The sequence below is a fragment of the Falco rusticolus genome, chromosome 9 (assembly GCF_015220075.1).
Source record: "Falco rusticolus isolate bFalRus1 chromosome 9, bFalRus1.pri, whole genome shotgun sequence".
Lineage (NCBI taxonomy): Eukaryota > Metazoa > Chordata > Aves > Falconiformes > Falconidae > Falco > Falco rusticolus.
This window is the reverse complement of record NC_051195.1, coordinates 43,244,571-43,271,605: the sequence shown is the minus strand read 5'-3', so window position 1 is coordinate 43,271,605 and position 27,035 is coordinate 43,244,571. Positions and strand designations below refer to the sequence as shown.

At 43.7% G+C, this 27,035-nt stretch overlaps 1 protein-coding gene across 1 annotated transcript in view; it reads left to right on the top strand.

The window, feature by feature from the left end:
• The first annotated feature begins 17,988 nt into the window (after nucleotides 1-17,988).
• The window catches only part of PAPPA (pappalysin 1), a 181,553-nt gene continuing 172,506 nt past the window's right edge, over nucleotides 17,989-27,035 (top strand). The window contains exon 1 of the mRNA XM_037400862.1: nucleotides 17,989-18,672. Coding sequence (XP_037256759.1) covers nucleotides 18,276-18,672 — 397 coding nt within the window. The 5' untranslated portion in view covers nucleotides 17,989-18,275. The remainder of the gene's footprint in view (nucleotides 18,673-27,035) is intronic.

Below are 27,035 nucleotides of genomic sequence, written 5' to 3'. Positions count from 1 at the left end.
GCTTAATTTTATATAGCTTCAACAGAAATTGTGAATGATCCAGAATTTCTCTTACAGCTTAAAAAACCCAACAAAATCAAAACAACCTCCCAAACCTACCTTAAAACAAATGCCCTCAGGTGTAGCTGCTTCTGGGAACAGGCCACGTAACTGCCAAGGTTATGATTTTCTAGTGCTTTTAGTATAAAACTGGACTTTTTTTCAGTTACTCATGTAGGCTGAAATTTTTCCTGCTGGTTCATCTCTTAAAATGTTTGAGCCAAAGTAGTCTTCTCTTTCCAGGAACAAATTGGGAGGAAATTATTTTGTATTACCCATTAAAAAAACCCAAACAAACTCACAGCTCTTTCAATGTGAAACTCTCGAACCTCTACACAAAAAGACTTGACATTTGTTAATAGGACGTGGGGGCCTCACTCTGCTGATGTGCATTTTTCTGGTCATAAATTTGCAGCTAATTCTGTCTCCAACTGTGCGTGTTGCTTGGTTTTGGAGCCCCTGCTCCCAAGCTATCAGTGTATGGTAGAGGAAAAGCCCACTGTCAGTGCTCACATGCCAAAAATAGAGCTTCACTTGCTCTCCACCCCAGTTCATTCCTGGAGTAAGGATCTATGTACTGAGTGAGGCAGACCAAAGTGGCATGGGATAAAGGAGCATGTGATCGTAGTGTTGGGAACATTGTTGTAGTGTGCGTGCACATGGGGAACAAATATTGATTGCACATTCAAGCATAATTCAGGGATTTCCTAATCACTGAAATCTTGACTCTGCAACCTTATGAATTTTCTTCCATCTGTGGTGGTGTAATTCATTGCTGTAATTGCAACAGAAGGCAGGAGTTTTTTTAAACCATGATAAGGCAAAAAACTGAAATAGTAAAAAATTGAGAGTCTTGTGATCTATGATGTTATACACTGTGAAGAGTCAGGTTTTGATATGAATATACATTTGGTGTTACCTGGCTATAAAATGCAGTTTTCCTAATCAATGTTATAAAACTCCCTGCTTATTTTTTTATATAGCTCACAATTCACTACTTTCTCCTGGGTAGTGACCAGGTAGTAGGCACTTGTCACTGTAGTAGCTTTTACAGCTCTGCCATGGCAGCTTCATATGGATGCATCATCATCATCCATAGCCTGTCTACACTGAGTTGAGACAGAACACAAATGATAGGAAGGTATAATCCTGTCTGTCTTGCAGGCTGCAAGCTAAGGATAGGGGATACGAGCTTGGAGAAAGGAAATGCAACTTTTCTCCCAAAACTTTGGCTTAACTCAATGTACATTGTGAGCCCAGTGTTTCAGTGGAGATTCAAGTTACCTTTTCAGAAAGCCTCAGCTTCTATAGACCAATGCAGTTCCTGGCTTCACAGCACCAGGTATGCCAAAATGTCATGTCAGAGGCTGTTTTGATGGCATCATAGTTCAAACAGATGCAAGATGTAAATCCTAGGAAAGGTTTTCTGCCCTCCTTTGAATTTTGAAGAATTTTGGAGAGCCTAGAGCAGAGGTAGCAAAACATCTGAATTTTTTGAGAGAGTCCTTCAGAACCAAACCTCTGAACTTTTGAGGGATCGTAAGTGATTTAAGGAAAATGTCAGAGTTTACCTTATTTGATATTGGGATAAGCAAACTGGAGAAAACTAGAGAATGAAGGTAGGGAACAATCCCTCCCTCTCCAGTGTTGGAAAGAAATATTCCTGCTCTAAATTATGTCTACCCATCATAATTACCTTTAAATAGCTTTATAAGTTGTGCAGAAAGGGTCTGCCTTTTAACTTTGCATAGCAATTACCTAGAAGTGGTGTATTGATTAAAGATTATACTTTTTACTTATTGTTAATCGACTGTTGGTTTTGTGGCCTATGCTATTCCAAAGCCTTCTAGGTAGACACTATACGGGATAGTAGAGCAAATGGGGAAATGAGTGTCTGTATACTTTTAATAGCTGAAGGAAATATAACTAATGTTAAAAGCAAAACCAGAGCTGTTCACAGAGTGCTAGCAGGGCAGTGACATTAATGTGACACGCTGAACCCTGCTCAGTAGCTGTGGGAATGCAGGTTCTAATCTTTGGTCCACGCTCAGGATCCTAGCAGCTGGAGAGGCAGCACAGGTAGGAAAAGAGGCCTTGGTGAGAGACAGCGTAAGGGCACGTCTAGGTACGCGTGTACCTGCCCTGCTTCACTATGTGCTCTGGTACTGTAGCACGATCCTTTGAACTCTTTGTATTGCTGGTAGCTATTTGGTGGTTTAGTGGCAGATTCTTTGGCTGTATTATTTTTCAAGGAACAGAAGCCGTATATCAGGTGACATAAAGTTATGAGCCTGTGCTACTACAGATTTTGCTGGTCATCATGTGTTTCTCTTGTATGAAAGTTTTTGAGAATCATCACATAGAGGTAGGAGAAACTTGGGCCAGCATTACCCACCTTCTGATACAGGGTGTAGAGCTTTGCTAATTCTCCCCACTGCTCATGGAGTATGTTACAACTGCAGAGAATAATGGTATAAAACTAGCATTATTATTTTCAGAAGACTTTTTTTCACTCAATGCAATCAATTGACTTTATAATTGAGGCTGCCTGTGACATCCTATTAATCTAGTAATGGTATAACTCTGTAACACTCTATTTGAAATGTCAGCATTAGGGAGGGAAAGTGAGCTGGATAGCTGGAAAATGTACTCATTCCTAATACAATTATTAGTACTTTTAAATAACTTGTTCAAAATGAAGGAGTAAGTTGCTGACTGCACGTTCAAAGTTTTTTCCCCACCTTGGGATCCATTTTCATCCCTCGTGTGGAAGAAGGGAAGCCAAAGCAATGACATAGCTTCTGCCTTTAGCCCTTGCTAGAAAAACATCCTGTTACACCTAATATCCTCCACAGCAATCACTTCATTGGCCACAACCCAGAGAACCTTCCCAGTAATGCCAGAGTCTCCTGCATAACAATAACAGACATTGGTGACAGCCACTTGCAAGGTGTGGCTCTGACTCATGCTTCGTGTTTGCGCCACTTCCTCCTGCACGCCCACCCCGAAACATGTCTGTGGAGCGCGGCCCCACGGTGCCTTTGTCCACTTGGTCCTGCAGCCAAGCCCAGGGCCCGTTCCAGCGTGGCCAGCTGCTCCTGAGGCTGCTCCTGTGCTCTTTTCTTTTTCAGTTTCTTGAATCCCTTTTGGAGGCCTTGATATACCCTCCATAATCTCTGGCTGAAAAACTAGATTGATGCCCCTCAAAGGTGTCCTAATGGGCAGCAAAGGTGTGACTGGATGTCTCTGTGTCGCAGGGCAAAGTGAGTGGTTGGGAGCGTTGCATTCACTCCGTTTTGTGTGAGGACTGGTAGCCAACGTGATGGATTCAGCAGGAGCTGCCCTGCGTGCTCTCCCTTCCCCTGTCTCCTTTGGGTGCTGCTCTGAAAACCTGGGGACAGAGTATTTCTAATATGTTAATTATTTTTTTAATCGGTTAAAAAGCACAGGAGGAAAGCAGTAATGGTAGACTGTTGGGATACTTTTCAAACCGTGTTTTATTCCCTTAGTCAACTATAATGGGACTGCAGGAGGCTTTATGATGAGCTGTAAAAACTCACTGCTGAGTGTGGTGGTTTAATGGTCACAGGCATGTTCAAAAACGAATATAGTTTATTTTTATGTAGCATCCTTTAAAAAAAAAAAAAAAAGTAAAAAAAATATTTTACAGGGAGGATGTAAAATGATCAGTGAATGCTTCCAGGAGCTGGATGCTGCTTTGGACAGGGAAAGGGTGAAGTGGTATGTAAAGAAGGACAGGTACCATTTACAAGCAGGAAGGGTGAGGGGAGAGAATGGAATGTGAGACTAATGGGAGAAAGAAGACAAATGTGGAGGAGTTGGAGAGTATGAGAGGGGAAGGATGCAATTTATAGAAAGGGAAAGAAGAGGGGAGGTGAATGTTACATTGGGGCTAGATGCAGATGAACAGGTTTTGGCAGGATGACAGAGTTGATGGGTTTAGTGGGAGGCAGCTGCTGAGAGGGGCGAGGACTGTCAGAGGAGGGATGTTGGCTGGGCGAGACGTTTGTCTAGCTGAATTGGTGGCTTTCCGTGCTTCTCCTGGAGATGATGTGTACCCTAGTATATGATTTCTGGGAATTTAAGGGAACACAGTTCTAATATTAAGTTCATTGGTCATGCCACTAGTTTCTGGACAGAAGCACTCTTTCCAAAGATGTTCTCTGTAAGGGATTTGCAGGGAAAGAAAGATTGCTAAGCAGAAACACCCTCAGGTAGACCAAGCATCCAAACTCCTCTCTCACTGATTAAAGTATCCAAAGTTATCACTCTCAAAGATAGTCCTTTGTGGTTTTAATCCTAAGTGATTATATGGCAACATGCCCTCTGATGACAAACCTCAAAGAAAGGCAAGAACCCATTTGAGTGAACAGATTTTCTTGTATTCAGGGTAAACTGAGAAAGTAGCTCCTGTAGTCCCATTGAGCACTCAGACTACCAATACCCAGGCACAAAGGCCTGGCTTGTAGCAGGATTAGAAGGGCATAAAGAGACATGGTACCTCCAGGGTGGCACCTCCTGCTCTTCCTATTGAGGAAGGATTATCCCAACATCATTTTAAAGTCAGCATCCAACAACCAACCTGAAATACAGTACCAGAGTATTTCAGTTGCAGCCTGTGTCTACTCCTGTTAGAAGCTCATTGCTAAACCTTGATAGTGCTTTCCCTATTTCAAAGACCTCTCAGGCCTTTAAGAGATGTAAAGAGAGGGAGGTCTGGTGCCACTGGCAAATTAAAACAAGAAATAATTTCCCTCCCCCTGAAGAATGCAAGTGAATGAATTTTATGGAGATGAAGCACTTGGTTTAAAAAAAAAAAAATACACACCCACACATACCCAACAAACAAACAAACAAATCCCCAAACAAAACCCAGGATGTCTCACGAGTGGAGAAGGGAACAGTGAGAGAACATACCAAAGAGCCTGAATGCTGAAGAGCTCTTATTCCTCACTCTGAAGAAGTAGCATAGATTTAATGGTCTCAGGAGGAGGGATAAGGAAGCTACAAGCAACAGAAGTAATTATAGTAAACTGTTGTCATGGTTTAACCCCAGCTGACAACTAAGCCCCTCACAGCTGCTCACTCACTCCTCCCCAGTGGGATAGGGCAAAGAATCAGAACAGTAAAAGTGAGAAAGCTCAGGGGTTGAGATAAAGGCAGTTTAATAGGTAAAGCGAAAGTCATGCTTACAAGAAAGCGAAGCCGGGGACCCCCCCGCTCCCCACGGCAGGCAGGGGCGCAGCCACCCCCAGGGCGGCAGGGCTCCAGCACGCCTGGCGGGCACTGGGGAAGGCAAACGCCACCATCCCAGCGCCCCCCCTTCCTTCTGCCCCCCGCTTCCCATGCCGAGCATGGCACCGCATGGCACGGCATAGCCCTCGGGGCAGGGGGGGTGGCTGTCCCGGCCGTGTCCCCCCCAGCCCCTTGTGCCCCCCAGCCTGCTCGCTGTGAGGTGGGGGGAGGGGCAGAGATGCCCCTGGCTCCCAGAGCTCTGCTGGGCAGGAACTAAACCATCCCTCTGTTATCAGCACTGTTTCCAGCATAAATCCAAAACAGCCCCATACTAGCTACTGTGAAGAAAATTAACTCTATCCCAGGCAAAACCAGCACAACTGTGCAGAAACTTAGTATTTCAGAATGGGGTTATGTCTTGACCATTTGTCAGTGAATAAACTTGGCTTCTGCTTTGGATCTTCCCAATCAGAGCTTCCTGCAGAGTGAAATTCTTGAAAACCCAAGTTTTCCTTAGGGTGCTGCAGGTTCCCCCCCAGTTCACTCACTTCCTCCAGGGAACCTCGTGTGGGGGCAGCCAGGAAGAGCCTGATGGACCATGGACCAGGGGTGCTCTTCGTGCGAGCCTTGGATGTTGAGCTGTAGTACAGCAATGGAAATGCCACTGTGGATTTCTATTCAGTGCCTTTTTGCCTGAGATGAACCACTGGAAAAAAAAAAATAATATTCAGAAGTACTCTATTCCTCTGACCTGCTTCTTACCCGGGTATGTGCGTGCTGCCTACTGTAGACATTAAGGCTGTAAAAGCTTATTGTCAAATCAATTCTGCTCTTACTGAGACCAGAGAGATCAGGAGTGTGCCTTGAAAGACTTTAAATCTTGCCCCTCCCTGATGATTTGCAAAGTTTAATTTCTGTAATGGGCTCTGGTGGCAGAGGCATTCACTGTTTTTCCAACAGGAATTGCTGAATGTATGAATGACTCATTCTGTAGGCGGGAGATATAATGGCAGCCTTCGATATCCTGATCTAAGGGTGGGGAGGTTGTGTGGGAGGGGAGGAATGGGGTACACTTTAAGTTAAATTATCCACCTTGCTGCTCCTTCATCAGGCAGCCCCTCCTTCTCTCAAAGTCCCATCCTGGCCCAGTATCAGGATAATGCTGGAAGAGGGAAAGGGAAGGCTGAGGGACCTCCTGTGGGAGATGAAGCTTATAATATATGCATTTGCCTGGAAATGCCATAAGAAATTAATATTACAGAAACAGTGGGACTGCATTAATATTTTAATATTAAATGAATATTTAATTTGAAAGCTTTGATTTGAAAGTGAATGAGACAGCCATGACATGAACAGTTGTGCTGTTCCTGTTAAGAAATGTTAATGATTTATTGACAATGTCGGTAGCAATAACTTTACACTGTTTCAGTTACATAATGCCTTTGAAATATTGGTAAAGTGATTATTGAGAACAAAAAGCAGGCTGGCTTCAGCAGCCCTTTTGGGAAGGACTAATGTTACAGAAAAGTGTGATTTCCTCCAGAAAAAGGATCCCACTCGGGCCCCCAGAGCCAGGCTGGCTGAGGCATTGGGCGGCTGCCCTCTCCCCAGCATCAGCGTCCTACACCAGTTTCAGCCGTCTCTCTCGCCTGAGGTGCCCCAAGCCAGCACGTTGCCCTGGCAGTGGCTCCTGAAGAGTAAAGATGAACCTGGAGGGGCTGAGAGCTTCCCAGCCAGCTTCCCACAGCGACTCCTGCCACGGACCTCAGCGCCTTTTAGAGCTGAAAATGGCTTGTTCCAGGGTGTCTGATGGCTTTTCTGGCTGAAGATGACTCAGGGGTATCTATTAATTTTCATGCATTCAGTAATCTTAAACATCAAAAACATCTTAATTGCTTAAGCAGGTTTATTTTGTAAAATTTAAACAGTTGTTGAAGCTATACCTGTAGTTTCTGGGAGCTCTCTTATGGTTTTACTCTGGGTTGTGAAGGCAGTGAGGGAACAGAGGAAAGCAAACGGCTCTGTTGCCTCATGATCATCCTGAGTTTAATCCTAAATTGCAGCTGAAGCTGGATGTCCTTGGCTGAATGTGGCTCCAGTGAACCAGAACTAGATGCCTACAGCCTGTAGGTACCGGTTCTGAGGACTCTTTGCCTATAGTTTTTAAAACCCCTCAAAAACTCTTAGAAAAAGCTCTCTTCTGCTGAATAAATAGGGATGTGGAATATTTTTGTGACATGGTCTGTTACCCATTAGCTCAGAACAAGGAAAATTCATCTAAAAAATAATTAAAGAGACACTTTGGCATGGTGTCTTGAAAGCTGTACCATGGTGTAGGTTCCCAATTCCAGAAATGTGTTTCTTCTTAAGGCCAATCTTTGCACAAAATTAAGAGAAAAATGAAACCTAAATTCACAATGTGACCCAATCTAAACAAACAAAGAGTGTTTTTCTTCCTTTCCCTAGCCCCCCTTTCCCCCCTCTCCTCTCTCTCACTTAGTTTCATGCCATTGTTATAATCAGCCTTAGTAAGTTAGTGGAATGAGGAAACAAAAACCCAATATAGGATGCGGTTTAAAGTACTGGTTCTTGAGTCTGATAATCTTTCTCATTTTCCAACTGCATTTTTCTGATGGCAGTCTTGGTGAATTTAGTGTTGGCAAAACATAGAACGGAGTCTTGAACATGTATAATGAGTGTCAGCACATGTTTTTTTCTGCTGGCCCAGTCCCTCTGATATCCCTTCGTACTTTCAGGTGGATTCTAGGTGAGGTTTTGAGGGATGAAGGCTCATGATGTCCTCCAAAAAATCAGGTCGTAGAAGGCAATCAAAAAGGGTCAGGTTGACTCGATAATCCTGGCCATACTTGACAAGGCTGGAAAAAGAACAGCTATCATTGCAACCTGGTACAAAGTTAGCAGTTAAACACGTAAACATCAACTGCTATGTAAATCCTTCACTTCCATTGATGTAATTCAAAATGTAGGCACCAACATACCTGTCTAGCTCTTGTTTTTGACAGATTTGCCCCAACCTATGCAATGGGGCTCATCACCCCAGTCACCTTTAGTGGGAAAGCTGCCTGCATTCCCCACAAAGTAATTGCTGTAAATTCCACATACAGCTTTTCCTATTAAAGTTGGCAATACATTATTTGCCACAAAGCATGTACTGTTTTGGAGCACATGACATTTTAAGGGCTGAAACATTATGAATACTCCTAAGAAAGTTGATTTCATTTGTGAACAAAAACCCTCCCTATTTTTCATAGTAACTGTTCGGTAAACTATTCTGACAACAACTGAAGTCTGATCAAATTAAAATCAGTCCATCGGGTTTTTTTAGTGATGAACTGAACTGAAAAGATTTTGGTATCCTAGAAAGAGTTGCTAACCTTTCTGGGCAGGTCCTATAGCATTTAATAGCAAAGGGTACCTTCTTGTATAATATTGTGAACCATGGAATTTAGTGAGATTTGTATTGTGTTATAGAAATGTACTTTAGAGAATTAATTTTGAAGTCTGTGGGTTCAAATGTTTTCTAAAAATAGTATTGACTATATAGAGGGCTTTGTGCTTCTATGCCTATTTAGTTTTGGAGAATGTTTTCATGTATTATTTTGTGCACTTTTCTTTTTCCTTGTTCTTTTTTTAAAGCATTGGCAGCAAAGGAATGAAAGGAGGCTATTTTTTGCTACAGGATAAATTTTGATATTTCAATTCCAGTTTTTGCCTCCTGAGGAATTTTCTGTTTTCTTGAGATTCTTAACCAGGTCATTCACGTACTCACCAGTTTAATTACCTTCCTTAGCAGTGTATCTGAGCTGCCATTTCAACAATCCCAGGCCATTTAGTATGTGGCCAATTCTGTGCACAGATGTACTTGTGCAGTTTTAAAACTAGCATACGTGAAATACCCTCCAACGCAAACAAGATTATAGTTTTCTCAGATCTAGTTCTCTGCAGCTTTTATACCTGTCCATATGATGTTTTCTGTTTTTTCTATACTAGTGGGCAAAAAGGGTTTAACACTCAATAGCGAGCTGTACTGCATCAGAGATCTGCTGCATTTCACTGGAGAACCGGGTATCATCTCAAAGAGCAAAGGGAATTTTTGGAAATCCTGTTAAATGCATTAACAATGAGCTGGGGATATAGTCAAAACCCTGCTTAGACATTTCGATTGAGAGTTGCCATACAAGTATAGCCAGTGGTGGGTCTTGGTTGAAAATGTATTTATACATTAAGGCAGAGAGAGATGGATTTCACTAGTTTAAACGCAGCTTTAGTGCAGACAAAAGCAATAGGGGGTGGCGGGGAAAGCACAGGCTGCCACCACTCTCACATATGGCAATTGTTTCCTATAATGCTTGCTATGTTGTATTTATTTCATGCAGTGACATATCACAGAAAGCCAATGATGCCAAATTCTTAACAAAAAAAATACCAACCCACCCCAACCTGCAGCATTTAGTGAGTGCTGTCCTCCAATTTATTTGTGCTTGGTTGTTGGTTTTCTTTTTCCTCCTGGTTTTCATCTGTCTGGTTTCTATTTCCACTCTTTCTGTTCTTTCCCTCTTCGTTTTGTTTTGTCTTGTTTTGTCTTTTTACTATATTTGAGGAATCTCAGTTTCATGGAGAAGCCTGGAAGGTATGAGTGGAATGTTTTGATTTAATAGATCCTTGCCTGAACTTTCTTTTGACAAATCAATTAATATCTGTGGATTCTGGGGGCAGAGTATTGGGGGGCACAGGAAGAAGAATAGCCAGCATGCAAGGTGGGTGGAAGGATGGGGAAAGTTGACAGTGGGGCTGGGATGAGGAAGGGAGGTCTCTGGAGCTTGCTTCAGGTGCAAGAGCATGAGAAAAAGTTATGAGATTTTTCGAATTCTGAAGCTAAGTGCATGACTGAAAAGACTAGAACTGTCTTCCAGGCAGGCAGGTAATTGCCTTGCTCTGCGATGCCAGATCCTGCCTTTTTCTGAACTTCAGGGTGAAGGTATAATCCACAGCTGGGCAGAGGGTGGCTCAGATGCCGGGTGCATTGTGTTTGCACTGACATGGCCTCCTGCCCCAGCCTGGGGCAGAAGTTAGCCTTTGTCTGCTGATTTATGGGTGAGCTCAAGAACCCAGGTCCAGGTGAGGATCAAGATGCCTGTTGCAGCTCGGGAGCATTTGAATCAAGGACTTGGGCTCTGCGTGCTGTAAAGACAGGACAAAGTGCTAATTGCAGAGCCGCTGCTGAAGGCTGTGACGGCCTGGCTGGGAGGGTTCCCCGCTTGGCTCTGTACCTTGTGTGCATGGGACTCTGCAGCTGTGTTTTTCAAATGCCATTCAAATGAAAGCAGAAAGGGGAAATCCCATTTCACTGGAAACAGCTCTCAAATGCAGAGAGAAGCTTTTCCTCTGAATTCTGTCTTTTGGCTTTCCTGCTGCAGAATGACACAGAATGTCTTTCTCTTGATCAATTTGTTTATCGTTTCCTTGATTATCCTCTTCAAAAGCAAGACAAGACAGGTTTCTTTTGTTAATCCTGTTAGTACTGGCATCGGAGCAGAAATTGAGTTTAGGAAAAATATTTGGGTATGTTAAACTTTCTTGTAGATGATGTCTGTGAATCCCGAAACATGGCCTGCTAGGTTTGAATTTTCTAGATTATTCCTGAGCCATGTATTTCCATCTGTTTCTCTGAGTCCTGCTCCTCGCCTCTTCCCATGCATACTTACGTGCCAGCATCAGACTTTTTCAGAGCAGCTTCTGTGGCTCTTCTGATACAGTACCACAGTGTGCTGGCTACACTTTGGGGGAGCTGAGAGAGCAGCAAGCAAAGCCCTCTTCTGCATCCCGATCTCCTGGACACACCTCTCCTGCAGTGGTCAATGCCACCTTGCCCAAGGGAGCCCCCCCCGGCATGTGGGGCTGGCAAGCCGCCCGCTGCTTCTGCTGCCTTCCTCCTTCAGGACAGCTGATAATGACCTCTCTCTCTTTAAAGTTTTAAAAGTTATGTATGGCTAAAGGAAGATGTCAGAGCAGAGCACTGGAAGACTAATGACCTCCCATGTATCTTCTGCACAGGTACCCAACTAGCAAGGGCCCCATGTGCCTTTCCAAGGGCCCTCTCCCCTCTCTGCACGCATGCAAGCTATTTATCTTGTGGGGAAAACATTACTATGCCTAAGAGGATAGTTTAGGCTCCAGAGCTCACCCAGTCCTTGACCTCTGGGCTGAGACTTGCGGTGGGGCAGTGACTAATTAACAGCAACTGCAGTGGTGTATTTTGTCTTGTGGATGCATGCCCCTTTGGGTGGAACATATCTGCTAAGGTACCATACGTTTACAAAGGCAGGGGGTTCCGGTGTAAGAAGCAAGCCCCCATCTTTTCTTTTTTTTTTTAGAGTTATTTGACCGTCAGGTGCTGTCTGATAACTCTCTGGTTCAGTGAAATAGTCTTTCCTTCTCTGCCATTACCCTCCTGATTTGATCTTGGTTGTTCTGGGGGCCTGAGGACCCTGTGCATCCCAGAAATCTATTTGAGGTGGCCCCAGCAGATGTCAGGGTGGGCTTGTGGGTCCTATCATGGAGACAGCTCTCTTGAGTTGCAGACTGCAGCAAAGCAGCCCAAACAAACCAAAAATGCTCAGGGGTGAATAAAGCAATGGCCCTGTGCAGTCTTCTTCCTGCAGGTCATAAGCCAACTAGCAGTATCTGCAAATCCCTAGATGATGTAAATCACAAGGAGTTTTTCCCTTCCTGGTCAGTTGACTGCTTCTCTTGTTCCCCTTTTCTTCCTAGCCAGGTCCAACTGTCTTTCCACAGCATTTGACCCAACCCCAGAAATACTGGAGCGCATTATAACATTTGGGTGAGATGGTTTGGGAATGACATAATACATCTCACATTCTGGAAAATCAGGGTACCTCCTCCTGCACTTTCCTGGGTTTTACCTGTTTTTTCAAGAGCAGCATTTGGTATCCCCTCCTCATGGCCCCTCAGAAATTCCTCATTGGGCAAACAGTGCAGAAGTGATAAAAACAGTGTTCTACAGTTCTGGGTCTCACCATCCTGGATTTCATCTGAGGTTCTTAAATCTCTGGGTGAACAGGCTTTTAAAATAGACATTAGATTAACCTCCTTAAATGAGAAGGGAAAGTGAGGCAAAGAGTTTTTTGTTCTTGTAGGGGTTTTAAATGCATGCAAGAGGGGCAGGGGGCTTGAAGTAGGGCTTCAGATATAGGGGCAATGCCAGGAGGGCTGGGGAGGGCGCTGGGAGCTCGCTCTTGCCAAGGATCCACAGGGGATGCCCCAGTGATGTGGGCTGCCTGGGTATGGTGCTGTGGGCACTTGCTGATACCCAGGAGGTCCGTCCTCCTCTCAGTATCTTTTGCTTTAGGCTGTGATTTTGCTGCCCCCATCAGTCTGCTGATTTAGGAACCTGCCTCCTTTGCCTGCGTGGTGCTCTCCCGCCTCAGGATGTGGCCCTGCAGCAGAAAGGTAAAGGGCCTGGTCCCAAAGTCATCCCACCTGACCCACTGGGGCTGCTCACAGAAGCTGTGTGCATCCTCACGTGTGTGTCTTGGATCCCAGGCATATGGCCTTGGAGTGGTGACTGGGTACCACGTAGGTGAGGTCTGTGGTTGTTCTCCTCTTCATGCCTGAGCAAGGATTTCATCTGGGCAGACCATCCCAAACACTCAGAATTACAGTATACAGTCCAAATTAAAATGGACCCACTGAATTAATTGGCATTTACATGGTTTAATTGAAGAGGAAGAATGCCTCATTGCTTACATCATCTACCGTGTCTTTTTGCTCTCACCACAGTGTTGTAGGATAGAGATTATTGACCCACCCCCAAGAATGTATTTCAAGAATGTGGTGGAAAAAACACAAAGAATATGTAACTTTTCTGGAAATACGATATTTCATGAGGGAAATTTGAAGGATAAAGTAACCGAATTCCAGGCAAACAGGCATCAGTATTGTTAGGAAATACAGCTCTCTGCAGGGCAAAAAAGAGTGGTATGCCAGGTTTAAATAGGAATTTATAGCCATTGACTGCAAATTACCTTATAAAATTACTGATACATTCATAAAGTCATCAAGTACATGTTTAGTCTTGATTGTCATTTATTGCACCTTTTAATTGTTCAGTAAACTTTTCTCGATTAGATGGTATATACAAATTGACATAAAGCTGTTTTATTGATGTAAATTAACATAGTGTGTATTTTACATACAGGATGTATGGGACAACTGGGGGGCCAGGAGCAGAAGAGTCTTTTACCCACTAATAAAGGCAATGTAGTGCTGGTGTTCTGATTTCTACTTGGGCTTGCATAGTTGTATGGAATCATGCGTGTGCAGGCAATAGTTATAACGAACCCTTAAAATCAGGATTGTTCTTAGTATGGAGTGTGGCATTAATGGTAGCACATAGAGTTTTAATCATTTGTCCTTTTTAAAATAGGAGGAGGAAGAACAGATAAAGAAAACAGTTTAAAAACTGGTGAATTTATACTGAGTCCAAAGTAGATCTTCAGTTCAATCTTTCCCAAGACAGAACATTTGACCTTTTTTTTATTGTTGGTTTTTCATTTGTTAGCATTTCTGCGTTTTCTTGAGCTCATGAGAAGCTGTAGCCACATTCTACCTAACGCAAACCCTGTCTCACTGTCATGACACCAAGCAAGTGGCTTTATCTATCTCCTAAAAGGTGCTGGACTTCACAGGATTCGCAACCTGGAATGCCCAAATCCCTTTTTCTTTGAAGCTATTCTTAGCTCTTTGGGTTTCATTCCTTGCTATTCTGTGGAGGCAGCGTGATTCCTATCATACCATTCTTGATTGCATAAAATATTCCCTGAATCCAACACGTTGCATTAAAATCTGGTGTCTGGGCCCTGCTCGATTCTCAACAGAGTAGCTGTTGGGTTGTGTTTCAGCACTCCTCAACCTAAGCCAAGTTCAGAGAGACCTGGCTGGGGTATCTGCGCGGGGTAAAACCCATGCGAACGTCTGCTGTGCTGGACGGAGTTGTGCACAGTGAGGACAAATATGTACAAATACTTGACTAAAGTAGCAGGGCCTCAATTCGGCTGTAACCGGCAGACTTTTCAGCTCGACTTTCAAGAAACATTGTTTTTAATTGACCTTCATGTGAGTAATTTGAAGAGCCAACACTGCTTTTCACAAGGAGAGTTTCAAGCAGTAGAACCTCCCATCGTATGTAAAATTAGTAATTTTACTATAGCATGAGTGATTAAACCTGATCCCCAGGGAGCCAAAAATAATGCTGTGTGACTTCCTTGCCTAATTAACACAGAACAAATGTGAAAATGTGTACATTACAGTAAATTGTGTGCTAATTGGCCTTAGAGAAATACTAAATATGAAGAAGAAATGGGCATATAATTTCTAACATATTTGAGAGGTTTTGCAGTCTGTTCACAAATAGGAGAAAAAAAAAGTCAAAATTTGACAAAACCATTATTTGTTATGATTTATTCACTCAGCTCTAGTCTTGAACCTGGGAGTTATTGGCAGCTTCAGCTGAGATTCCTGCTGAGTATTTCTACTTATAATGACTGCATACAGCATTTAGCTCAATGCTATTTTTTTGGCATGATATCATAAATATCTATTTTAATTCTTGTCTCTGTATGTGTATCTAGGGTTTGGTGCTTTTTTCCTTTTCCTTGTGAAAATACCTCTAGATGGAGGACAATATCCTGCTCCCTTTACTTAGGAGAATACTCCACTCAAGTTCAACAGTAGGATTATTCTCCTTGGGTAGAAGTCCCCCTGCCAGAAGGCCCGTACATCACTTAAGTACTGGCTTAAGCAGAGAATAAATGTCCATCTGTGCAGGGTAGAATTTCATCTGTTGTCAGGGAACTTAGAGCTGACCCACAGGCTTAAGGAATCCCAGATTTACTCACTATTCCTAAAACCACATCTCTTCCACTCTGTTCTTTATCGCTCAGGACTCAAGAGTTTGGGTATCACACTTTCTTTATGTTTTTACTATGTCTTAGAAATAAAACTGATCGAACATGTAACTCATGCACTGGAGGTAAATTCCATCTTTTCATATTTTCTTCTGCCTTCCATGAATACAGAAGGCTGAGCTTTGGCCTTTTTGTAACAAGAGTACCCCAGAATTTGTGACTGGAGCTACAGTCGGATACATTGAAGTGTTGCGTTTGGTCACAGTGAGACTTTGCTGGTGATACTGTATGAAATAGAAGGTCAAAGACATTCAAAGTGAAATGGTGTAGTGCCATTAAACTGAAATGTTTCAATAACTTTAATGATTTCAGCCAATCATAACGTCCCTAAGAAACATGATTTCACAGAATTAGCTTTTCCCACTGAAAAAACTGGAACCTGCACTACGTTAAAGAGCCTGTTCTTCCAGACTTGGTATGGGCAAAGTTCCTGGGGACATGGAGGGAGTTGTCAGGTGGAGAAGGCAGTGCCCCCAGCAGCTCCACTCTTCCTGGTTTAGCTCTTATTTGAAGCTGGAAAAGTTCACTTCTAATTTTTGAATTATTTTTTTTGATTTTTCACTCTCCTCTGTGTGTTAAATTAAAATATTAAAGTGCAGTACTCTGATCTTAAATTGTTTCTGCCAAGCAGGTGCACATGCATAAATATCTTTTTTTGCATCCCTCGGAGCTCTTTGGGATGTTTATGGGAGTGTGTACCATGGTATAGTTTGTTTCCTAGCTAATAATTTCCTCTTGGTTGTTGAGAAAGCTTAATTGCCTTGAGTTCTTCTATTACAAATTTTGTAGATGTTGCCAGTATTTTGTGTCTGCCTTGTAAGCAGAGCTGTTGCGTAGGGAAGGTCTGTATGGTTGGAGAGGGGTTCGTCAGCTGTTGAATTCTGGTGAGACTTTATGGATATGTCCAGCATCCCTGAAAATTCCAGTTGTACATTCTTGAGTGTTTGTAAATTAGTTAGAAACTGAAAACAACTATCTCTCAAAAGCCTTTCAAGCATGCAGCAACTCTTCCTCACTGAAAAATTTACTTTCATTAATTGTATCATGTATATTTTAAGTGCAAATAGTCATAACAAGCACGTACTAATACAGTAACCTGCAAAAGCAGAAAGCTTACAGTCCCAGGAAAACACTCTTGTGTGATTGCTGTTAAAAGTTTATAGGAAAGTCAGGTGTGACACTCATTGGTTTCGAGATGAAGAGGATGTTGTGGGTTACTGGGTTTGTGATTGAATTCAGTGTGATTTAACTTGGTTTTGCTGCACTTCTGAGTGGATTAGTGGCCCGTAGATTCAGAGTGTGCTACTGCTAAGTCATTTCCACTTATTAAGTACTTAGAAAAATCCTTTTTGTTGCCATCAGGGGGAGCTTTTGAGATCTTTCAAGAGTGAAAAAAAAATATTATAAAAAAAAAAAAAGGAAAGGAGAAAAAAAAGAAACGTCCCAGCTCAGAAACAGAGATCTACAAACCAGCAAGCAGCCAGAACCTTACCTGTGGCTACAACTAAGCCAAGGAAGCCAGGGGAGCTGAATTGCTTAGACCAAAAAATTAGCAATATTGAGAGAGGATTTTTTTACTCGATCCACCAATAAAATTAATAATCTTTTTATTTATTATTATTATTTTTAAAAAAACCAGGAGTTTTTGGAGCATTCAAAAGCCAAATCCTGCTCTGTTGCTACAGCTTCTGGAAGGCAAATGCTCTTCAAAAAGCTTCTCTCCTTTTAGCTCCTGATGATTCGATGGGGACCTTTGATGCAACATTTGGATTAGCTGCACACAACTGCACTGAGGGGGACCACAAAAGGGGGAGCCTGGCTGATTGCATAACTTTAAGAAAATAATAAGAGGAAAAGAAAGAATTAGGAAAAGAGAGAGAGAGTGAAAAAGAGAGAAAGAAAGAAAGAAAGCAATTAAAAAAAAATATCTGAGACTCAAGTTTCAAGACTCTTTATGTGCTGCAGAGGAGCATAAGGTTTACCAGCAAAGTGCAACGGGGAGTCTGAGAGGAGAAATAGCTTTCTCTTTTGCCAAGAAAAAAAAATAGGAATGTGTGCTTTGGACTGGACTGGGAAAGAAAGCTGGGGAGATTGCAAAAAGGAGGGTGCAGGATTTTTGTCACATTGATCCATTCATCTCGATTGTCTTCTTTAAAAAATAAATAAGAGGGGGGAAAGTGATAGGAGGAAAGAGGAAGAGAGGAAAAGAAGGGGGGAAAAAGAAAACAGCAAAAGTGTTTGAACCTCTGGAGCTATCTGTTCCTTCAAGCTGATTGATTAGTCATGATCCCTGCAGTTTTAATGGGAATCATTCAATTGGGAAGGTGGAGCACCCTAGAGTAGATTAGCATATTCTTGTTTACTCATCTTCTGAGGGGCTTTTTCTCTTTTCTTTCATTTTGTGGAGAAGAAGGGAGGGGGGGAGGTTGGGGGGAAGGAGGGGGTTGTGGCTTATGTTATAAAGGAGGCCAAAAAAATAAATAGATTAGAGCATCATTTGGGGGGAGGGAAATCAGTGGGTCTGAGTCTTGGAGAAAGCTGGGGGGGTTGTTTTGTTTTTTTGTTTTGGGGTGTGTGTGTGTGTGTGAGAGTGTGTGTGTGGTTTTTTTAAAAAGAAAAAAAAAAATAAAGGGAAGAAAATCCAGCAGAGAAAAGAAGAGGGAGAGGAATTCCAGCTGTGGAGGAATAGAGGAGAAGAAGACAGATAGAGGAGGAAGAACAGAAAAATACATTGCCACCAAGAAGGAGTTTTGATTTATTTTATTTTTATTTGTTTTAAGGGGGAAAAAAAATCTATAAGCAGGAAAAAGAAAGAAAGAAAAAGAAAAAAAGAAAAGAAAAAGCAACTGAGAAGGGTTATAAAAAGAGCAAATACCAAGAAGGGTGAACAAGAGAAGAAAGTCAAGGCAAGGAGGAGCCCAAAGCTGGCAGATCGGGAGGATTTGCAGGGGAGAAGGGGGGGGAAGATTGGAAATGCAGCTCTGGAGTTTGCTGCTGCCTCTTGCGCTTCTCTGTACAGCCCTAGCCAGTGGACCCGAATGTGGGATGGACGAGCGCTCCCGCAGGGCGAGGAGGGACACCAGGCACAGCCGCCAGCTCCGCTACACGGCCCCGGGCACCTGTGCCACCAGGTTAGCCCGAGGAAGGCGCTCCACTGCTGGGCTGGAGCCTGGGCATGTCCCCCGCAGGAGGCAACAGCGGGAGGTAAAGGACGAAGAGGAGTCCCTTACCCCGAGCAGGGCGCTCTATTTCAGTGGACAAGGTGATCAGCTGCGGCTGAAGGCAGATATTGAGCTGCCCCGAGATGCCTTCACTTTGCAAGTGTGGCTGAAAGCTGAAGGAGGACAGAGATCTCCGGCTGTCATTGCAGGTAGGTAGTTGGTCGTGCCTGTGGCTGCAGCATCCCTTTTACGTTTCGGGAGCCAGCAGAGCAGCCAGCTGTAGGCGTGCGTGTGTATAGTTTACGTGTGTGTACATTTAAATCTGCGTGTGTGCCTTGCAACGTACATCTGTGTGCGAGTGCATGTGTAAACACGCTTGGGTGCGTTTATCGTATATATATTTGGTGAAATACCGGAGCTCAGCAAACTGTCTGAAAGTAGATGCTCGCAGAAAAAGTTATGTAAACTTTTGCATAGGGAAATGGCAGTATCCTGGGTAGTTTCTTTATTTCTGTGTGTACAGATCAAGATGCAGATAGGAGAGAGAGCTCTTACGGTGGGTTTTCACCTAATTTTCAGGTTGGGAAAGTGTAAACAGAGCATTTGAAAGTAGCTTGATGTATGTATGAAAAGAAATGTATGTGTCTGGTGTGTGGCTGCAAAGAAACACATATCTAAGATCCTTATAAGATTTCCTTAGTTTTATTAGCTTTTTAGTGTACTTCACTGTTACCTTTTTAGATGCAACGTTAGCATGTGGTTTCCAAAAAGCTATAAAGGAACTTTTGGCTATTGTGAAACCTCAAATGAATCAAATGAGTTTATAAAGTTCCCAACCCCTCGACACTCAGCTAGGGCTGGGACTAGCACTGCAGCTAGAGGATGTGTTGAGTATTTTTGTCTCCACTTAGAAATGGCAAGTGTAACACAAATGATTGTAAGGTCAAATAGCCCTATAAAATCATTTAGTACTCAAAGCAGCTACCAGTCTAAGCTGTCTGAGCTGAACAATAATGAGGAATATTGCACTTTTCTTATTTAAATTTTATGAGCCCATCGTGAATTTGGGTTCTTTCCCCCTGCATTCGCTCCCTCTCCCCCTCCCTCCCACCACCTCCCACCCTCCTCCCCCCTTAGTGATAAAGTGCAGTGAAGTTGTCGTGAAATCGGATACTTTTCGGAGGGTTACAAACCCTTATAAATGTCGCCACATCCATCTTTGCTCTGAAGGAAGTCATAGAAAATGGAAATGTCCTTTAAAAAAAACAGAAAACAAGCCAGAAAGACAAGGGGGGTGGGGGGGTGTGTGCGCTGGGGGGGGGGGGGGGGGGGGGGGAGGAGGACATGTTTTACAGTTCTTTTGGCAAGGAGATTCCCTGAAAGTACAAAGTTTCCATGTCCTAGGAGATGCCTTAAAGAGACAGGGAGGATTCCCCCTTTCCCTTTAACTGGAGTCCCTTCCTACCAGGAGGCAGCGGGTGCTGGTGCCGGTGGCACCGTGACTGCCCAGTGCCAGCCCAGCTTGCCCCTGCCCTGCCACCCTCCCTGCGACGCTGGGCTCCATTGCTGCCCCAGCCCTGACCTGCACTACTCTGGGCTCGCCAGAAAGTTGCTTTGTCCTAAGGAAAAGAAAAACTAAGATGAACTCAGCAGTGCTTTTCCTTAACTTCCCCCAATCCCAGTTGCTCTGCTCGTTTGCAAGGAGGGGGACGCGGTGTGTGCCTGATGCCGGGGTGGGCAGGAGGTGCTGGGCATGGGCTGGTCCCTTCTGCCCTCGGGAGGGCAGGCAGATAAGCAATTTCATAGGTGAAGTGGATTATTACTTGCATTATTTCCTCTGACTTTCTCATGCTCTGCTCTCCTGGTTCCCAGTCTTCACTGAAACCCCGGGGCACAAAGTGTTTCCCTTTCAAGTTAGGAAAAGCGGCATTTGGGTTTACACAGATCTAATCAGTGTGTTTTCTAATGTGTTTAATCCAACACCTAAGCCCCCATGTCCGCCTTTGGTGCAAGTATCTCTAATTCATACAATAGGGAACCTAGACAAAAACACACAAAGATCATTTGTAGTAAAATACTTTAATTGGATGGGGGAGGTTGAGTTGTTGCCTGTATAAAACACTTGACCCATTTTATGCATGGAAATAACATTCCACTGTGAAAAATGAAAAGAAATGCCCCAGTTTTACACCACAGAGCTTGCAGCTCAGCTCAGGAGGACTTTGTGATTTTTATTTTATTTTTAAGCTCCCCCTACCCCCCTCGCATGCACTCTTGAAGAGAAGCCAGGTTTGGCTCTGTGTGTAAACACCTGGAAGAGGTCCAAGAGGAACTCACTTGGAGTATCCTCCACACACCACAGCCTCCCAGACCTGCAGCGAGCTTAGGGAGAGATTATGCTTCCCTCAATGAGGAAATCAAGGGTTCTGGCTGCCAAAACTCTTGGCTTTCTCATTTTCACTGTTTTGGGATGTGACAGACTCAGGAGCCTGGTTCTGCTGTTGAAGTTGCCTCTGTAGGACCCCACTGAAACCAAGAGCCCTTCTGGGTGTTTGGAGGGGGGGTGGGGGGGGGGGTGGGGGGCAGGGACTGGGTGAAATTTGCTGACAGTGCCAAAAGTAAGTTTCTCCCCAACTTCTACCTCAGTTGCAAAGTGGGAAACTGTGTGATTGCACAGATCTGAAGAAGAGGGCAGAACTGACTGGAAGACATCTCTTGTTTGGGGGTCCTCCTTCTATCTTCTTCTACTTTCTACACCCTACCCTCTGACTGTGTTGACTGCTCCCCTTCCATCCCTCCTTCCTGGCATATAAGTAGTCACTACAAGTCATACAGCAGCCATATGTGTGCCTATAGGGGAAGCCTGTTGTTTTTGATAAAAATCTTATGTGGGACCCAAGTTGTTATCAGCTTCTGTGCCTGAGCCCTGCTATAACGGAGCTCTTCTGCTAATCCAGGCTACAGGAGTTTCTGTCTGGAGCCAACTCTCCTTACGTCACCCTCTGCTGCAGTATTCAATTTGTTTTCATAAATGGCTAATTTTACAGTGCTGTTAAGTGGGTTCGTCATTGTGCCGGGCCATGCCCTGTCTCTGATGATAGGCAGTCCTTGGTGCCAGGCTCTGCCAATTTTCACGCTGGCTGGCAGTGATGTTATTGCTGCCCTGTTTGACTTCTCTGATATCTGTTCTGGCATTTGTCAGGGAAGGCTGTTGGGAAACTAGAAGTCTGACCCATTGATCTGTGTTACGCAAAAGCTCGGAAGCCTTTTCGGAGCTGGGCTGTGCTTCCTTTGTGCGGCTCCTGCGGTGCAGCTCTCCAGCGGAGGCAGCTAGCAGCTCCTGCATACTTGCCTCCCTCCCTGGGCCACATAGTTCTTGGACAAACACTCCTTGGATGTGCATACCTACCACACAGCACAGTACATCCCTCTTATAAACACACACATGTGCACATGGTATTAATCATGCAAGTTTGCGCACTTTCCCCTGTACAGCCTTTGAATGCACATCTAGTTGTGAAGGAAGGAGTTAAGGTCCAGACTGTACTGAAGTTAGGTAATGCACATGCCATGCAAAATCAGAGGCTTCAAAGCACAGTTGACCTTGCTTCTGTTGTAATCAAAGATATTTCAGTCCTCCTGTGGAAATGCAACTCCATCCTAAGAAACAGGATCCTCCTGAGTCCCTGTCAGTGTGTTTTCTGGTATATGGCTCAGCAATGGGATAGCTCATGCTTTCATGGGAATGTGATGTTGACTCTTTGCTGGCTGGGAGCTGAGAGGAGCAGGATGAATGATTGGCAGTGGGAGCCAGAGTAAGAAGGCGTGCCTGCTCTGAAGAGTGAAAGTTATTTGTGTTTTGTTTTGGTGTGGGTTTTTTTTTCTTCCCCCTTCTCAGTTTCATTCTCCTCTGTCTCTCTATTCCTCTGCCTGCCAACAGAGAGCATGATCCCAACTTAATAAAGCTTCATATGTAAGGGAGTGCCTGTGTTTTCCCAGCTTCAGTCCTTGATGAACATAAAACTGCAGTAGAATCCAAAGGGAAAGAAATGCCAAAATCAGCAGAGTGAAGCTCACTTAAAGCCACAGCTCTTGCATGTGAGAGACTGAGAAACATCTGTGTTGGGACCCAATAATTGGGCAATTATAAAGATATGTAATTGACACTGCATACGTCTGTTCCCTTCACAGGGTTTAAGAATATATGTTTACTTTTGGGGGTTAATTTGGTTCCCTTCTGAACTTTTGGAGCCTGATATTGATTTAATGCACTTCAGGTAGAATCGGTGAGGTAGGTCCTGTCCCTGGAGCTGATCCTTATAGCTGATGTGTTGGGAACTTGAGGATGTTTTCAATAGAGAGTTTACTCTGAGTTTCATTGGCATTAAAGTGATATGTAGATAGATAATGACACATTCTCTCATCTTCAACAGCCTGTTGTCTTTTAATTTCACTAATTTTCTTGTTTTGTTCTGTAATGAAGGATTAGAATTAAGGACTATAGAGTAAGTCAAATGTAAAGCTTGTAGTTCTGTCATTTAATTAGCACTGGCATGTGCCAGGTCCCAGGGTGATGGGCATGAAGGGCAGAGTGGAATAACAGCTGGACCACAATGACAGGAGCTTGAACACCTGCCCAGATGCTCCTTCAGGGTGAGAAGCCTCCAATACACCACTGCTGAAGCCTACAGGTAGGATGTACTGTGTGGTTTTGGCTTCCCTGTAGATGGGTTCAAATGATTAGCCACTTTGTGACTACGGATCTGGATAAGGAAGAGTCAGAAACTGGAAAAGAAAAAGATTGGGTTTTTTTCCCCGTAAGATGTGCAAATTTAATGACTCTTGTTTCATTGACCAGCTACACACTAGAGTCAGGACAGCAAAATCAGAAGAAAGTTTTCTGTTTGGTGTTTACGTTTTTTTCTTTTCCTTTAAGCACTTACAAGTAGGCTGCTCTAATTAATAAAATGGTAATAAAAGGGAGAGGGAAATTTGACTCTCTGTGTGTGAAGGTTGTAAATTTAGATTCCAAAATGATGCATGGCTGTCTCCTGTAGGCACGGAGATGTGTCCCAGGCTTGCCCCAGCTCTCCGAGCTCCATTTCGGCCTGATTTATTTCAAGCCAGCCTGTTTCAGTTAGAATAACTCACATGAGGCACAGAGCAAGCTGAGGGGATGGTGTTTGGAGAGAGAGGGGGAGCAGAGCTCTCCTCAGGGGTTCATGGAGACGTCTAGAGAAGCACAGAGCAGAGCAGTGGCGGGCAGGTCTCAGTGGTGGGGTGAAAAGAAGCCCTTGGAAAGCCTTCACACCCTGAGACATCGCAGAAAGACAGACCTGATTGGTGATTCAGATGCCTGAATGTTATTGCATCAGGTTGAAGCTGCTCTCTGGGTCTCCGTGTCACCCTCCCATGCAGAGCCAGGGGAGTGCTGCAGACGGCCGAGGGGACACCAAGGCCACAGCCACACCAAATGGAGGTGCAGGTGCCCAGCATCACCCTAGCTACATGTGACATAGTGAGAGATGCGCTTAAATCCCAAATCCCAGAGGTCTCACTGAGCACTGAAGCAGCTGGGAGGGGGGATGCTGGCTCCCCAGGGACCCTAACTCAGACCCTCCCACGAAGGAAGCTGCCACTCACCTTTCTCATGAAGATCAGGCCAGGTCTCCATTTCCAAAGCGGGCCCAGGAGTTTGCTGATGCTGCTCCACGAGCTTCACATGTTCATCAGCCTTCGCCAAGGAGAGGAGAGATCTTTGGCCGGGTGCACTGAACAGCAAAGAGCCCAAGGGTGGCAGGTACGTGCCAGGGGCTGGACCCTTGGAGTGCTGCAGGGGCATCCAGCTGCTGGGGCAGGGATTTTTGGTGGAGAAATGCCTTCTTCGGAGTCCAAGTCTGGCTCTGTCAGGACATAGGTGCCAAGCTCCTCAGGTCTGGCACAAGAAAGGTGCAGTCATGACACCTGCTTGAGCAGCTTTAACACAAAAATACTGCAGGATCGATGGGTTTTAGGTGCTGTCAAGACCATGGGATTAACCAAGTGCTTTCACCTTGGATTTTCATTGCTCATGCTGGCCTGAGCTAGAAAAAAAGATCCAAAATATAGTGTCTTTTTTCAAAAAGATATATTGAAAAAACAAAAATAAACTGGGGTCAGATGAAATGTTCCTATATAATAGTTTTGCTTCCAATTTTAGCCGTTGTTTTTTCATCTCTTCTTTTCTTTTCTCTGATAGAAATTATAGGAGCAGGAGCAGAGAAAGGACCACCTGGGTTGCCAAATTCAGTCCCCTGCAGTGTCAGGGATATAACAGCAGATAATTAGTCCAAACATTCAGAGAATATCCACTCTGTAGGCTCTGATATAGCACAGGCCACAGAAAATTTCCCAGTGCTCTACTATAAACCAAAGATCTTTAGCTAAGACCAAGAGTCACCGCTATAATGTAAGACAGGAAAAGAGAAGGACAGATTGACAACATCTTAAGTACCTGAGATCCAAAGCATTTTTTTAGAAAACTGTTAAGTATGAGAAAGAAAAACATTTGCTGGTAAAAGATATGAGCTTTCTTATTTTCAGAAAGTTAAAAAAGAATCAGGTGTTTTGAGAGTTATGAAACTTCTATTGAAATTTGAAGTTAGAATATTTGCCAGAACTGATCCTTTCCCACAGATAGTCTGTTTTGATTAATTTCCCTTTTTCCTGAGAAAAATATTTTATCAAACATATCCCACCCTTCTCTGGTCTTGGTCTGTGTGGCAGTTCCTACATCCCATCATAGTAAGAATGAACATGTTCACTTTATTACATTTTTACTTCTTCAAATCTTGTATTCCAGGTTATCCTGAAAAGGCATCAGAAAAGCCTTGGTTGATCAAAAGTCTCCGCATTTTTCTCTCAGCTATAACAGTTAGTCTAATATCATCTCTTTCTTCATTTAAGCTCCTCTCTCAGTGCTACCAAATTTTTAATTTAATATAGACCTTAAAGGATCAGTTTATGTTATTCTATTTTAAATATGCAAGATAAGTTGGGCTTTTCTGTTTCCTAGGTTCTGGGTGTTTGCTTCATGCACTGTTCTGGACACAGAACAATTGACTGTGCTTTCCTTTTTGTTTGTTTATTTTCCCAAAAATGAGACTTTTAGAAATTACAGGGTACTTTTCTTCCGACCTTACGCTTACACTGTCTTGTGGGCATTTCCCTACCTTGGGGTAGCTGACACCTGAATATGATTCTTAGTTTTATTTCAGGTTTCTGCGGAGAAGAAATGCTTGATTGTTCTTCTCCTGATTTTTGCTTGTCCCTACATTTCTCTCCATTTTTCTCTGGTGTGAGAAGCATGCACATATGCACACAATTTCCAAAGCACCTTTGATTTTTTCCCAGATCAATAGAGCATTTAAACTCCAATGATCAAGGAAAAGCAGCTTGTTTATTTCCCCACATATTCTGACACAAGTGGCAGATCTTGTAAACTGCTTTGATTTGATGTTAGTGCCTGTTATAAAGTTTACTCTCTCCAAAGCCATCCATGAAGTTAAAGTACTCTTACTCTAAATGTAAGCAGAGCAGAACTCCAAAAGGTGAGTTAAAAGGAGAACAAGAGTAAATATCTTGTTCCGGAATTTTGCTTTCTGCTGTCCTTGTTCATGGTGATCAGAACAATTTGCTTAGTTGGGGATTGTTCAATATCCATAAGGCTGCCGGCATCAGGTGAGGGTGCAGTATATATCACAGTTAAAACTGAATAAATACAAATACAAGTCAGATTATCCCTTGGTGAGAATGGGGCTGGATTCATGAAGTTAGATTTACACAAGCATCATGGATTTGATCCTAAACATGTTCAGGATCATAGGAAAAATACCATTGATTTTGGCTGACCCTGGCTTAGGGTCTGATTTCAGAAAGTCTTCTGCATCCCTCCTCTACAGCCTGGACCCTTCCATAGTACTTTTTTTTTGCTGCCCCTTCTTGCTTTGGATACAAGAGGGGGGGAAAAAACCCCAACAAAACCCAACAAAACAAAATGAAGGCCTTACGTCAGAGAAATTGGCCAAGGGAAGGGGACGTTTATTTTAGTTGTTTTTGGTATACTCCAAATCCCATTCTGGCCTCCATCTCTTTCAACCTTTCTCTTCTTTTTGGTTTTTTTTTTCCCAGTGTTAAAAAGAGCACTTATTCAAAACACACTGTCCAGTTTTCTGTTTTGCTGGGTGATGTAAGTGTGTAACTTTCCCATCCAATCTCTCCACCCTCTCTTATCACCATCATAGGCTCAGTTCTTTCTCTATTATCTGGTGTCCTTGATTCCCCTGTCTTTCCCTTCTTCCTGCTCTGCACAGTTGCTGGTTTCCTCCTCCCTAGCACACGCGTGCCGTGGGTGACCCTACACACTCTGTAGTTTTCATTTTCTTCTGCCGCAGGAGGGTGGCATCCCTTCCTTGCAGCCCAAGGGTGGGCACCAGGTTGGTCGCTTCAGCCAGCTCATGTTGGAAGAGCTGTGGGAACAGAGGGTAAGCAGGCCATGTGTTTGTGTGCTTAGTCAGGCATATGCTCATGCACA